General features: G+C 42.4%; 1 protein-coding gene across 4 annotated transcripts in view; it reads right to left on the bottom strand.

Moving 5' to 3' along the window:
• KCTD15 (potassium channel tetramerization domain containing 15) overlaps positions 1 to 7,745 on the bottom strand; it is a 73,484-nt gene extending 65,739 nt beyond the window's left edge. The window contains exon 1 of one of the 4 annotated variants that reach the window (XM_075326099.1): positions 7,356 to 7,745. Coding sequence is in view for 2 of the 4 variants with exons in the window: in XM_075326097.1 (XP_075182212.1) it covers positions 2,539 to 2,583 (45 nt within the window). In the remaining 2 variants the exon portion in view is untranslated. Of the gene's footprint in view, positions 1 to 2,538; positions 2,635 to 7,096; positions 7,166 to 7,209; positions 7,319 to 7,355 lie in introns of those variants that run through there. The other 3 variants (XM_075326100.1, XM_075326098.1, XM_075326097.1) reach the window with 3 other exon arrangements.
• Positions 7,746 to 12,767: the final 5,022 nt, after the last annotated feature.

The raw sequence follows: 12,767 nt of genomic DNA on the forward strand, positions 1-12,767 counted from the left end.
TCCCCTTTGGTATTATTTTGATGTTTTTGGATTAGATTATAAGCTCTTGTGGCCTGACCACTTCTCTCTCCCCATTTGGTATTATTTTACCTTTTAGATTAGATTGTAAGCTCTTGTGACCTGACCACTTCTCTTTCCCCATTTGGTATTATTTTGAGGTTTTAGATTAGATTGTAAGCTCTTGTGGCCTGACCACTTCTCTTTCCCCATTTGGTATTATTTTGAGGTTTTAGATTAGATTGTAAGCTCTTGTGGCCTGACTACTTCTCTCTCCCCTTTGGTATTATTTTGACGTTTTTGGATTAGATTGTAAGCTCTTGTGGCCTGACCACTTCTCTCTCCCCATTTGGTATTATTTTACCTTTTAGATTAGATTGTAAGCTCTTGTGACATGACCACTTCTCTCTCCCCATTTGGTATTATTTTGAGGTTTTAGATTAGATTGTAATCTCTTGTGGCCTAACCACCCCTCTCTCCCCTTTGGTATTATTTTGCACTTTTAGATTAGATTGTAAGCTCTTGTGGCCTGAACACTTCTCTCCCCTTTGGTACTATTTTGCCCTTTTAGATTAGATTGTAAGCTCTTGTGGCCTGACCACTTCTCTCCCCTTTGGTACTATTTTGCCCTTTTAGATTAGATTGTAAGCTCTTGTGGCCTGACCACTTCTCTCTCAGACCCTTTGGTATAATTTTGGCCTTTTAGATTAGATTGTAAGCTCTTGTGGCCTGACCACTTCTCTCTCAGACCCTTTGGTATAATTTTGGCCTTTTAGATTAGATTGTAAGCTCTTGTGGCCTGACCACTTCTCTCTCAGACCCTTTGGTATAATTTTGGCCTTTTAGATTAGATTGTAAGCTCTTGTGGCCTGACCGTTTCTGTCTCCCCTTTTGGTATTATTTTGACCTATTATAACCTGCTGGAAGTGCAACATAATCTTAGTAGCAAATTATTATATAAATGATACACCTAATAGACTCAGCACAATAGGACACGTCGCTCGTGTGCTCCAGAAAGGTCGTTTACCTGAATTATTCAACAATCTAGATTAGAAATGTACAAGACCATTTACAATAATGAGCATGCAGTCATCTGCAATACCTGTAGGCTGCACCCCTATAGGGCTATCACCGCTAGGTATCCGAGGATGTGAACAGAAGAAATGGAGCATTAATGAGGAAAAGTGTCACTCTCCCCCCGAGTGCATGCACGCTGCAGATTAGGTGCACCAAAAAACACACCTTGTGGCAGAAAAACAACCCAAGAAACACATTGGTTATTTGGTGCATTTTTGTGCCATGTGTTCATTTATTAAAATCAATGGCTGTAAAGGCTAAAAAAGGCAGAAAAAAACACCTTGTATCAAAAAAAGCACCCAAAAACGCATGGGTTTTTTTGGTGCAATTTTTGTGCCATGTGTTCTTTTAGTGAAAATGCAGGAAAAAAAAATCTCACCATGTAGCGAAAAAAAGCACCAAAAACAGATGGGTTTTTTGGTGTGTTTTTTTATGGGAAATCAATGGCTGGAATAGTTGAAAAATGCAGGAAAAAAATGTACCTTGTGGCAGAAAAATGCACCAAAAAACACATGAGTGTTTGGTGCGGTTTTTTACATGCACTTTTTTTTAGTGAAATCAATGGCTGGAAAGGAGGAAAAAAATGCAACTTGTACCAAAACAAGCACCAAAAAACGCATGTTTTTTTTGGTGCGTTTTTTGTGCCATGCTTGTTTTTAGTGAAATCAATGGCTGAAAGATGCAGGAAAAAAAATGTACCTTTTGGCAGAAAAACGCACCAAAAAACACATGAGTTTTTGTTGCATTTTTTGTCATGCACTTTTTTAGTGAAATCAATGGCTGGAAAGGAGGAAAAAAACGCAACGTGTACCAAAACAAGCACCAAAAAACGCATGGTGCGGTTTTTGTGCCATGCTTGTTTTTAGTGAAATCAATTGCTGAAAGATGCAGGAAAAAAATATACCTTGTAGCAGAAAAATTACTCCAAAAATGCACCAAAAAACCCCGCACCAACAACTGACATGCTGCTTTTTTTTTTCTGCACCCAAAACTGCAAGGAGAAATGAAGCAGCGTGCGCACAGGACTTCAGACTTTGCTGGCAGGCTTTTTTCATGCTTTTTTGAATTGAAAAAAACAAAGAAAAAGCATCCCAGCAAAGTCTATAAGAATCATGAGTTGCTGTGCGCACGTTGCTTCTATTTTTCCTTGCTTTTTTTTCCTTGCTGAAAAAGAAGAAACATGTCAATTGTTTCTGCTTTTTTCCCTATCTCAATAGATAAGAATAAGCATGAAAAGAAGCATAAAAAGAAGCAAAAAAGCATTTTTCCTGCCAAAACATGCTTTTTTTGTGTGCTGAAAAAAAAGCACCATGGGCACATAGCCTAAGGAAAGACATGCAGATTTGGGCAACAATCTGCACGATAAACTGCTGCAAAAAAACTCAACGTGCAAATACAACCTTAAAACTACAAACTAAGCAATAATTAATAATACATCCACATTGAAATCATCCGGTTACCCACTTTTCCTCTTCCAGAAGACAATGCAGAATTGGGCATCCCATGCATCTTGGGGAAAGCAATTGGGGACTGTCGGAAGAGCCACTGTTTGTAAATAGAGTGACCCCTGTGCATGTAGTTGTGCCTTTGAGTGGATCGCCTAACGGACTGACGGAAAAAAAATGTCCCACCTATTCATAATATCGTGTCATAGGGCCAAACACAGATGCTTGCGTGCCCCCAGGAGTGACGGGCCCCCCCCCCTCCTTGGCTCGGAGTGGGGTAAAGACAATTGCATTAAGAACCAGGGGCTTTAATTGTATAAAGGGGAGGGTGGTCTTAAGCACAAATTGGGTGACGGCTTAACTAGCTGGGGGCAAAACCAATACAACCAGCTCTTCCAATAATGTGTATTTTTTGTCGTTCCCTCCTCCCAGTTCTCTGAAAAGTCAGATTATCTTCCCCCTGCCTTTGTGGAAGTAGCTGCTTGTAAAAGCTATTTGCCCATGTAAAGTGAAGCCATAGCACGCTCATTTACACACAAAATGACTCCGTGTCCCATTGTGCACACAGTTGTCTCGCTCTCTAGGGGTGATTAAACTTGCTATGTCGCTGCAGCTTGAGAAGATTTCAAGAAATCGTTTCTCCATGAAGTTGCCTCTTTGCTTAAGCTGTTATTTTAACCATAAAAGGTAAACAGAAGGCAAGTTTTTTTGTGTCTGTGTCGGAGGGAAAGAGAGCTCCATTCAAGGCTCGGAGCCCGGGGCGAAAGCCCTACAGCAAGGAATGTTGAAAGAAGAGAGAAATAGAGAGAATATTCCAGGGTGTTGTCTTCATAGCACAAAAGCCTTCAGGAATACTCCTCATTTACTACACACACAAATGGATGATGCATTTAGATCCCACTTCAAAAGTCTAAAGAAGTATTACTGGGTGTATGAAGTTTTGTTCCCACCTCGGCACATGGCTGCGGGCATGGCTATAGATGGTGGAAACCATACAGAGGGGATAGCTGGGGGTGAAAGGTTGGCTATAGATGGTGGAAACCATACAGAGGGGATGGCTGGGGGTGAAAGGTTGGCTATAGATGGCGGAAACCATACAGAGAGGATGGCTGGGGGTGAAAGGTTGGCTATAGATGGTGGAAACCATACAGAGGGGATGGCTGGGGGTGAAAGGTTGGCTATAGATGGTGGAAACCATACAGAGGGGATGGCTGGGAGTGACAGGTTGGCTATAGATGGTGGAAACCATACAGAGGGGATGGCTGGGGGTGAAAGGTTGGCTATAGATGGTGGAAACCATACAGAGGGGATAGCTGGGGGAGAAAGGTTGGCTATAGATGGTGGAAACCATACAGAGGGGATGGCTGGGAGTGACAGGTTGGCTATAGATGGTGGAAACCATACAGAGGGGATGGCTGGGGGTGAAAGGTTGGCTATAGATGGTGGAAACCATACAGAGGGGATGGCTGGGGGTGAAAGGTTGGCTATAGATGGTGGAAACCATACAGAGGGGATGGCTGGGGGAGAAAGGTTGGCTATAGATGGTGGAAACCATACAGAGGGGATAGCTGGGAGTGACAGGTTGGCTATAGATGGTGGAAACCATACAGAAGGGATGGCTGGGGGTGAAAGGTTGGCTATAGATGGTGGAAACCATACAGAGGGGATGGCTGGGGGTGAAAGGTTGGCTATAGATGGTGGAAACCATACAGAGGGGATAGTTGGGGGTGAAAGGTTCCTGAAACACCCCCCAAGCATTCATGACTAACCACAGATTCCAAAAATATAATAATATGAAGATAATCAAGAAAGATTGCAAAATATTCTGTAAGACTGGACTTAGTTACATAGTTACTTAGGTTGAAAAAAGACCTAGGTCCCATCTAGAACTTAGGAGACTTCTGACAGCATGAACAATGCGAAGCTTATGAGTGGTCCGGGAGGGATGATGCTGAAACAGGAAGGCCAGCAATAGACATCAGCAATTCTTTCAATCTCATAGTGTTTAAGGTTGAAGGTAGACTTAAGTCCATCAAGATCAACCCATGTTCTTTGCCTCTACAGTGACCAATGAAAGTGTCCTCAGTGATGCTCCCGATCATATGAAGACACAAGAATAAGTTCACAGGCAGTCGTCCTAAAACAACTTCCCCCAACTATGAGCGATGAAAGAAATCTGAAAACCTGATTCTGAGCTTCACTGATGACGACTCCGCACCCCCAAAACCTTTATGGCTCTTGCTTCAAAAAGTCCAGCGTTTACCCCAATGCAACTGATAATCTGCAACTATAGCGATGATTGGTGGCCAGAAGACAAATGGAACTTCTGACCTTTTGGAAATCTGGAAATTTTGGCAGATCTGCTGACATTTGTCTCTAGTAATTATTGTTACAGTTAAGAAAAACAGAGATTGTTTTGATAACAATTGTGAAGAATTTCAAAATATTGAACACATTTTTGGCTCATTTGGTTACTGCAAAGTCTTTATATTCATAAGCATATTATAATATAGACAGTCAAAAAGCTATCTATCCCTCTATCTATCCCTCTATCTATCCCTCTATCTATCTATCTATCCCTCTATCTATCTATCCCTCTATCTATCCCTCTATCTATCTATCCCTCTATCTATCCATCCATTTATCTATCTATCCCTCTATCTATCCCTCTATCTATCTATCTATCTATCTATCCCTCTATCTATCTATCTATCTATCCCTCTATCTATCTATCCCTCTATCTATCTATCCCTCTATCTATCTAGCTATCTATCTATCCCTCTATCTATCTATCCCTCTATCTATCCCTCTATCTATCCCTCTATCTATCCCTCTATCTATCTATCCCTCTATCTATCTATCCCTCTATCTATCCCTCTATCTATCCATCCATTTATCTATCTATCTATCTATCTATCTATCTATCTATCCATCTAAACAATTATGGTTATAGAAAAGCACCACTATTGCAGGTACTGGATGCCTGGTCTTACCACAACCTTTTAAGAGTTGAATCATATATCCAAAAAGTAGATAAAATAAAGGCAGCACTCCAGCTTTTTAGCGAGAAAAAGCCTTTAATGAGCCCAGTGGCGATGTTTCAGTTCCAGAGAACTTTTTTCAAGCCATAGACTGTCAAAACATCCCTCTATCTCTCTATCCATCCATTATCTGTCTATCTTTCCATCTATCTATCCATCCATGCATTATCTATTTATTGATTTATTACCTATCTCTGTATTTATCTCTATCACTGCATCCATCCATCTATCTATCTTTATCCATCATCTAGCTATCAATCACTTTATCCTTCTATCTCTCTATCCCTCTATCTCTGTATCTATCATCTATCTAATCTATCTCTGTTGCTATATCCATCATCTATCCATCATCTATCACTCTATCATGCTATCTATCTATCCATGTATCTATCTATCCCACTATCTATCTATCTATCTATCTATCTATCTATCTATCTATCTATCTATCCATGTATCTATCTATCTATCCATGTATCTATCTATCTATCTATCTATCCCACTATCTATCTATCTATCCCTCTATCTATCTATCTATCTATCTATCTATCTATCTATCTATCCCTCTATCTATCTATCTATCTATCTATCCCTCTATCTATCTATCTATCCCTCTATCTATCCCTCTATCTATCTATCTATCCCTCTATCTATCTATCTATCTATCTATCCCTCTATCTATCTATCTATCTATCCCTCTATCTATCTATCTATCTATCTATCTATCCCTCTATCTATCTATCTATCCCTCTATCTATCCCTCTATCTATCTATCCCTCTATCTATCTATCCCTCTATCTATCTATCTATCCCTCTATCTATCTATCTATCTATCTATCTCTCTCTCTATCTATCTCTCTCTCTCTATCTATCCCTCTATCTATCCCTCTATCTATCCCTCTATCTATCTATCTATCCATCCCTCTATCTATCTATCTATCTATCTATCTATCTATCCCTCTATCCATCCCTCTATCTATCTATCTATCTATCTATCCCTCTATCTATCCCTCTATCTATTTATCTATCTATCCTATCTATCTATCCCTCTATCTATCTCTCTCTCTATCTATCTATCTATCTATCTATCCCTCTATCTATCTATCTATCTATCCATCCCTCTATCTATCTATCTATCTATCTATCCCTCTATCTATCTATCTATCTATCTCTCTATCTATCCCTATATCCATCCATTATCTATCTCTCTCTATCTATCCATCATCTGTCTAGCCATCTCCACCTCTCCAGTAGCCAGTTCGGCCCCTGATACCCCCATCCGCAGGGGACCCAGTGACACAAGTCTTTGCAGGAAACTTTTGGACAGGAGGAAGTGGATGGAAACTCTCAGCTCCTCTTGTCCCCCTTGTGTTTCTCAGCAGGAAGCATTCGCTGCACTTCTCCCTTTCCCCTCTCCTGTCTTGCTCTGCACCCCCAGAATCTCCCTTCTTCAGATAACACCCCCCACCATCCAAACTGCAATACAAATGACAACAATAGATAAGACATAATGCAAGAGATGAAGCTGATCGTACTTACTGCAGGCATCACACACACAGACTGACTCAGGATCAGACCCCCCAGCTATGATTAGCGGTCGCCCCCTCCTAATCTGCTGCCATGCCACCTCCATATCACCAGCATGCATGTACCGTGTGTTATAGTGCCGGCAGTGCCCCCCACATCCATCCCGCAGGGCTCGGGGACCCCGCACATGTTGCTGGGGAGCCTGCAGCAGGAATCGGGGTGCTCGCGCTTCCAAGTCACTTTTTCCAGCAAGCCCTTCCTCCTCTCTTACCTTGATCCCGGCCAGATCTTTTCCTCCTCCTCTTCTTCTTCCCTGTGTGCCTTGTCCTCCTCTCCCCGGAACAGTGCCCCCCTCTCTCCTGGGCACCCCCTGCTTTCAGCACAAGCCCCCCAAACCCTTGTGCAGCCTGGAGACTAGAGAGGAAGGAGCCTGAGCTGCAGGAGAATGGAGAGGAGGAGAGATTGCGCTGCACACTCCTAGCTCTGGGCTTCCAAACGCCTCCAGGGCAAGGATCAGCTCCAATGAAGTGGCCCAGCTCTGCCCCCCCTTTTTCCTGCCTGCTCTGAGAGGTGCCCCCCTCCGGTGCCAGCTGTGGGATAACGGGGAATGTGCGGGGATCACCGGGCTCCTGCCAGGGCTTCAGCTTCAGCAGCAGCAGACGAGGCACAGGCAGAGAAGGGAGAGAAAAAGCTGATTTTAATCATTGTCATTTCGTCTGATGTAATTTTTCCCCGGGCACTTTCAGCGAGGCATAAATTTTCAGTTCCCAAATAAGTAACACAGGGCACGTTTCTCACATCCTTTGACTTTGTGTGTTACAATTGCTGCAGCTACACTAGAACTTGCTGCAAAACTTGAGCTTTTTTTCTTCTTTTGGGTGGTGGGGGTTCTGCTCTTTTGCCCCTTTTATTTTTTTTTACTTTTACCCTAAAGCTCCCCATGAACATAACAGATTTCTAGATTCAACTTATTTTTTTTTCCATTATCGCTACTCGATTACAATTCCCCCAAATATTTGTTCATCTGCACAATATAAAATATTTCCAATGTCATCAATTATCAAAATGGTAAAACGTCTCCCCGTTATCCAGCTCGTCTCCCATCCCTTAGTTGAACCTTCTGGACATCTTTCTTTTTTTTTAACTATAGAATGTAATTATTGATCAGAAATGCCAATTATATCCATTATAGTAATGGGGGTCAATCGTCTCCTGTATTGGAAGAATCATTAGGTCAACTATCTCCTTTCAGCTGGCAATGGAAATCCCAATAATGAGGCTGATGGCACTGATAATTGGCGCTCGTGGGGATGATTGGCACTTGTGGTGGTGATTGGCGCTCGTGGTGATGATTGGCGCTCATGTTGATTGGTGCTCGTGGTGATTGGCGCTCGTGATGATTGGATCTCGTAATGATTGGCGCTCATGGTGATGATTGGCGCTTGTGATTATTGGCGCTTGTAGTGATAACTGCCGCTTGTGGTGATAACTGATGCTCATGGTGATAATTGGCGCTTGCGGTGACTGGCGCACAGGGCGATAATTGGCTCTTGTGACGATGATTGACGCTCATAGTGATAATTGGCTTTTGTGATGATTGGTACTTGTGATTATTGGTGCTCGTGATGATTGGCGCTCATGGTGACGATTGGCATTCATGGTGATAATTGGCAATCGTGGTTATTGGCACTCTTGGTGATTATTGACAATTGTGATTATTAGCAATCGTGGTGATTATTGTCACTTAAGGTAATGATTGGCGCTCGTGAGGATTATTGGCGCTCGTGATTCTTGGAGCTCGTGATGATTGGCACTTGTGGTGATTTTTGGAGCTCATGCTGATAATTGGCACTCGTTGCAATGATTGGCGCTCGTGGTGATGATTGTGCACTCGTGATTGGAGCTTCTGCTCATTATTGGAGCTCAAGATTATTGGAGCTTATGGTGATCATTGGCGCTCGTGGCAATAATCAGCACTCGTGATGATGATTGGCGCTCGTGATTAGCGCTCGTAATGATTGGCTCTCGTGATGATTGGCTCTCGTGTTGATTAGCGCTCGTGCTCATGATTGGCTCTCGTGGTGATTATTGGAGCTCATGGTGATTATTGGAGCTCATGGTGATTATTGGAGCTCATGGTGATTATTGGAGCTCATGGTGATTATTGGAGCTCATGGTGATTATTGGCACTTGTGATTACTGGAGCTCATGGTGATCATTGGCGCTCGTGGTGATGATTGGCGCTCATGATAATGATTAGCGCTCATGATAATTAGCACGCGTGATGATTGGCGCTCGGTGATGATTGGCGCTCGTGGTGATGATTGGCGCTCGTGCTTATTGAAGCTCATGGTGATCATTGGAGCTCGTGGTGATCATTGGCACTCTCAGGGAACCTATAGTGACAAACAATGTTTTCCAAGTTAGAAATGTCCCCCCCCATGCTTTATATTTTCAGTATCTAGTTATTGTAGATTCGACCACAGCAATCGCCTGGAAAGCAATGCAAATGTTAACTCTCGCTCAAAGCCATTTTACATAATGAACCTCATTGAGATTGTAGGGAAAAATCTGATCGAGGTGAACGTTTCAATAACCGATACATATTGAAGCCTATTATACCCCGCTATAAAATTTTTGTCTTATTCATTAGTGTTTCCCACCCATGCCCCCCTATCTCCCCAAAAATGTCCATTTTGTTTGTTCACGTTTTTTCTTGTTAACCCTATGCAGTGTGAACTTTTCTTAGGCTCCCCCTTAATTTTCCACCTTCCTTAACCCCCTAAGGGCTTTGGCTATTTTTCCATTTCCTCATGTGATTCTTTCCCTCAGCCTAATTTTAAGGGACTATGTATACTTTCCAGATCCCCCCCAAATTAGCCTTTTCCCTTCTCTCCCTAAGCGATCCCTCCACCCCCCACACAATGCTCCCCCCTTCCCCAAGTTCTGTTTTCAGCCTCTCTTCTGCTAATGGTTGGCATTAGACTTCCTCCAGGCCATTAATACCAAATGACGTCTATGGACAGGCTTTGTGCTATTGCAAAATGCACCCTCTGTACTAGCCCCTGGCTAAACGCGCCATTTCAATTATAGAGCACGGCTAGCTGGAGATGTCTGCTATGAAGATCTCCCATGCAGATACTTCACATCCCCCCACCCTCTCTCCCTGGCATCTTTGACAGCCTTTGTAGCCTCTGTTCTTTTGACAAGAAATATATATATATATATTTAATATAAAATAAGTTTACCTAAATACCAAAACTTTTGCCCAGGATACAAAGCGTCAGTTTTGGGACATTGGTGTCAATGCTCACAGCGCTACATCATTCTCACCTTAAGGCTGTGTGCACACCCTGCGGTTTTGCCGCATTTTTTGGTGCAGTTTGTTGCCCCAAACTGCTTGTCTCCCCTTCAACCAGCAAGTTTATGAGAATTCATAAATGTTATGCACACATTGCTTCTTTCTTCCTTGTAGTTTTGAGTGCAGTAAAAAAAAAAACAAAACCGCGTGTCAATTCTTGGTGTGTTTTTGTCCTGTGCTTTTTAGACCTCCCAGCCAGAGAATACACTAAAAAAAGTGCATGGCACAACCCCCCCCCCAAAAAAAAAAAACCCCAGCAAAAAAACACACCCAAAAGGCACAAAAAAGCATCCAAAACGTACCAAAAAACCCACCCAAAACTAAGCAAAAAACACACCCAAAACACACAAAAAAAGCATCCTAAATGTACCAAAAAATACATCCAAAACGCACAAAAAAACACACCAAAATGCACAAAAATGTATCCAAAACGCACAAAAAAACAACCAAAACATACAAAAAAACACATCCAAACAATACCAAAAAATGCACCTAAAACGCACAAAAAAACATCCAAAAATGTACCAAAAAAACGCATCCAAAACTAACCATAAAATGCACGCAAAATGCACAAAAAAAGCATCCAAAAATGCACCAAACACTGCATCCAAAATACACCAAAAATGCATGTGTTTTTTAATGCAGTTTTCTGCCAGAAGGTGCGTTTTTTGGAAACCTAATCTGTAGCGTGCGCACATTCCCTAATACTCCTAAGGAACTGCTGAAGAACCTCTTTTAAAGGGACACTCCACCCTAAAGGCAAAGCTTATAAAATGGTCTCCTTTCGAGCCTAAAATAAATGTACAGTATGTGAATTTTTCTATAGGGTCCCAAAAAATGGAGATAGGGAAACAATGATGATAATGACAGAGCAGGGATTTTTGTGGACTTTCCGTTCTCTGATCTTATAGCAGAATACTGTAATCAGCCTTGACCTAGACTGGAATGGTTGATAACAGTGAATAATAGATGGTGGCTCAGTGGTTAGCACTGCTGTCTTGCTGGGGTCCTTTGTTCAAGCTGGGGTCCTTAATTCAAGCTGGGGTCTTTAATTCAAACTGGGGTCCTTAATTCAAGCTGGGGTCCTTGATTCAAGCTGGGGTCTTTAATTCAAGCTGGGGTCCTTAATTCAAGCTGGGGTCCTTAATTCAAGCTGGGGTCCTTAATTCAAGCTGGGGTCTTTAATTCAAGCTGGGGTCCTTAATTCAAGCTGGGGTCCTTGATTCAAGCTGGGGTCTTTGGTTCAAGCTGAGGTCCTTAATTTAATCTTGGGTCTTTAATTCAAGCTGCGGTCCTTAATTCAAGCTGGGGTCCTTAATTCAATCTTGGGTCCTTAATTCAAGCTGAGGTCCTTAATTCAAGCTGGGGTCCTTAATTCAAGCTGGGGTCCTTAATTCAAGCTGGGGTCCTTAATTCAAGCTGATGTACTTGGTTCAAGCTGGGGTCCTTAATTCAAGCTGATGTACTTGGTTCAAGCTGGGGTCCTTAATTCAAGCTGATGTACTTGGTTCAAGCTGGGGTCCTTAATTCAAGCTGGGGTCCTTAATTCAATCTTGGCTTCTTGGTTCAAGCTGGGATCCTTAATTCAAGCTGGGGTCCTTAATTCAAGCTGGGGTCCTTAATTCAAGCTGGGGTCCTTAATTCAAGATGGGGTCCTTAATTCAAGCTGGGGTCCTTAATTCAAGCTGGGGTCCTTGATTCAAGCTGAGGTCCTTAATTCAAGTTGGGGTGCTTGCTTGGTTCAAGCTGGGGTCATTAATTCCAGCTAAGGTCCTTAATTCAAGCTAAGGTCCTTAATTCAAGCTAAGGTCCTTAATTCAAGCTGGGGTCCTAAATTCAAGCTGGGGTCCTTGATTCAAATCCCATCAAAGACAACATCTACCAGGAGTTTTTATGTTCTCCCGGTGTTTGCGTGGGTTTCCTCCTACACTCCAAAGACATACTGATAGGGAATTTAGATTGTGAGTAGAGTTGAGCGCGGTTCGTGGTTCGTGGTTCTCCAGTTCGCGGCTCGAGTGATTTTGGGGCATGTTCTAGATCGAACTAGAACTCGAGCTTTTTGCAAAAGCTCGGTAGTTCTAGAAACGTTCGAGAACGGTTCTAGCAGCCAAAAAACAGCTAAATCATAGCTTGGTTTCTGCTGTAATAGTGTAAGTCACTCTGTGAATCAAACTATTATCACATTTCAGTGTATAGTGTGCGTGAACAGCGCCTTCAGATCACTGCTGTTTCTATAATGGCGATCGCCATTTTTTTTTTTTTTTTTTCTTGTCTTCCTTCCCTAAGCGCGCGCGTCTTGTGGGGCGGGCCAGCATGTCAGCC

This window comes from Anomaloglossus baeobatrachus, chromosome 10, assembly GCF_048569485.1.
Source record: "Anomaloglossus baeobatrachus isolate aAnoBae1 chromosome 10, aAnoBae1.hap1, whole genome shotgun sequence".
Lineage (NCBI taxonomy): Eukaryota > Metazoa > Chordata > Amphibia > Anura > Aromobatidae > Anomaloglossus > Anomaloglossus baeobatrachus.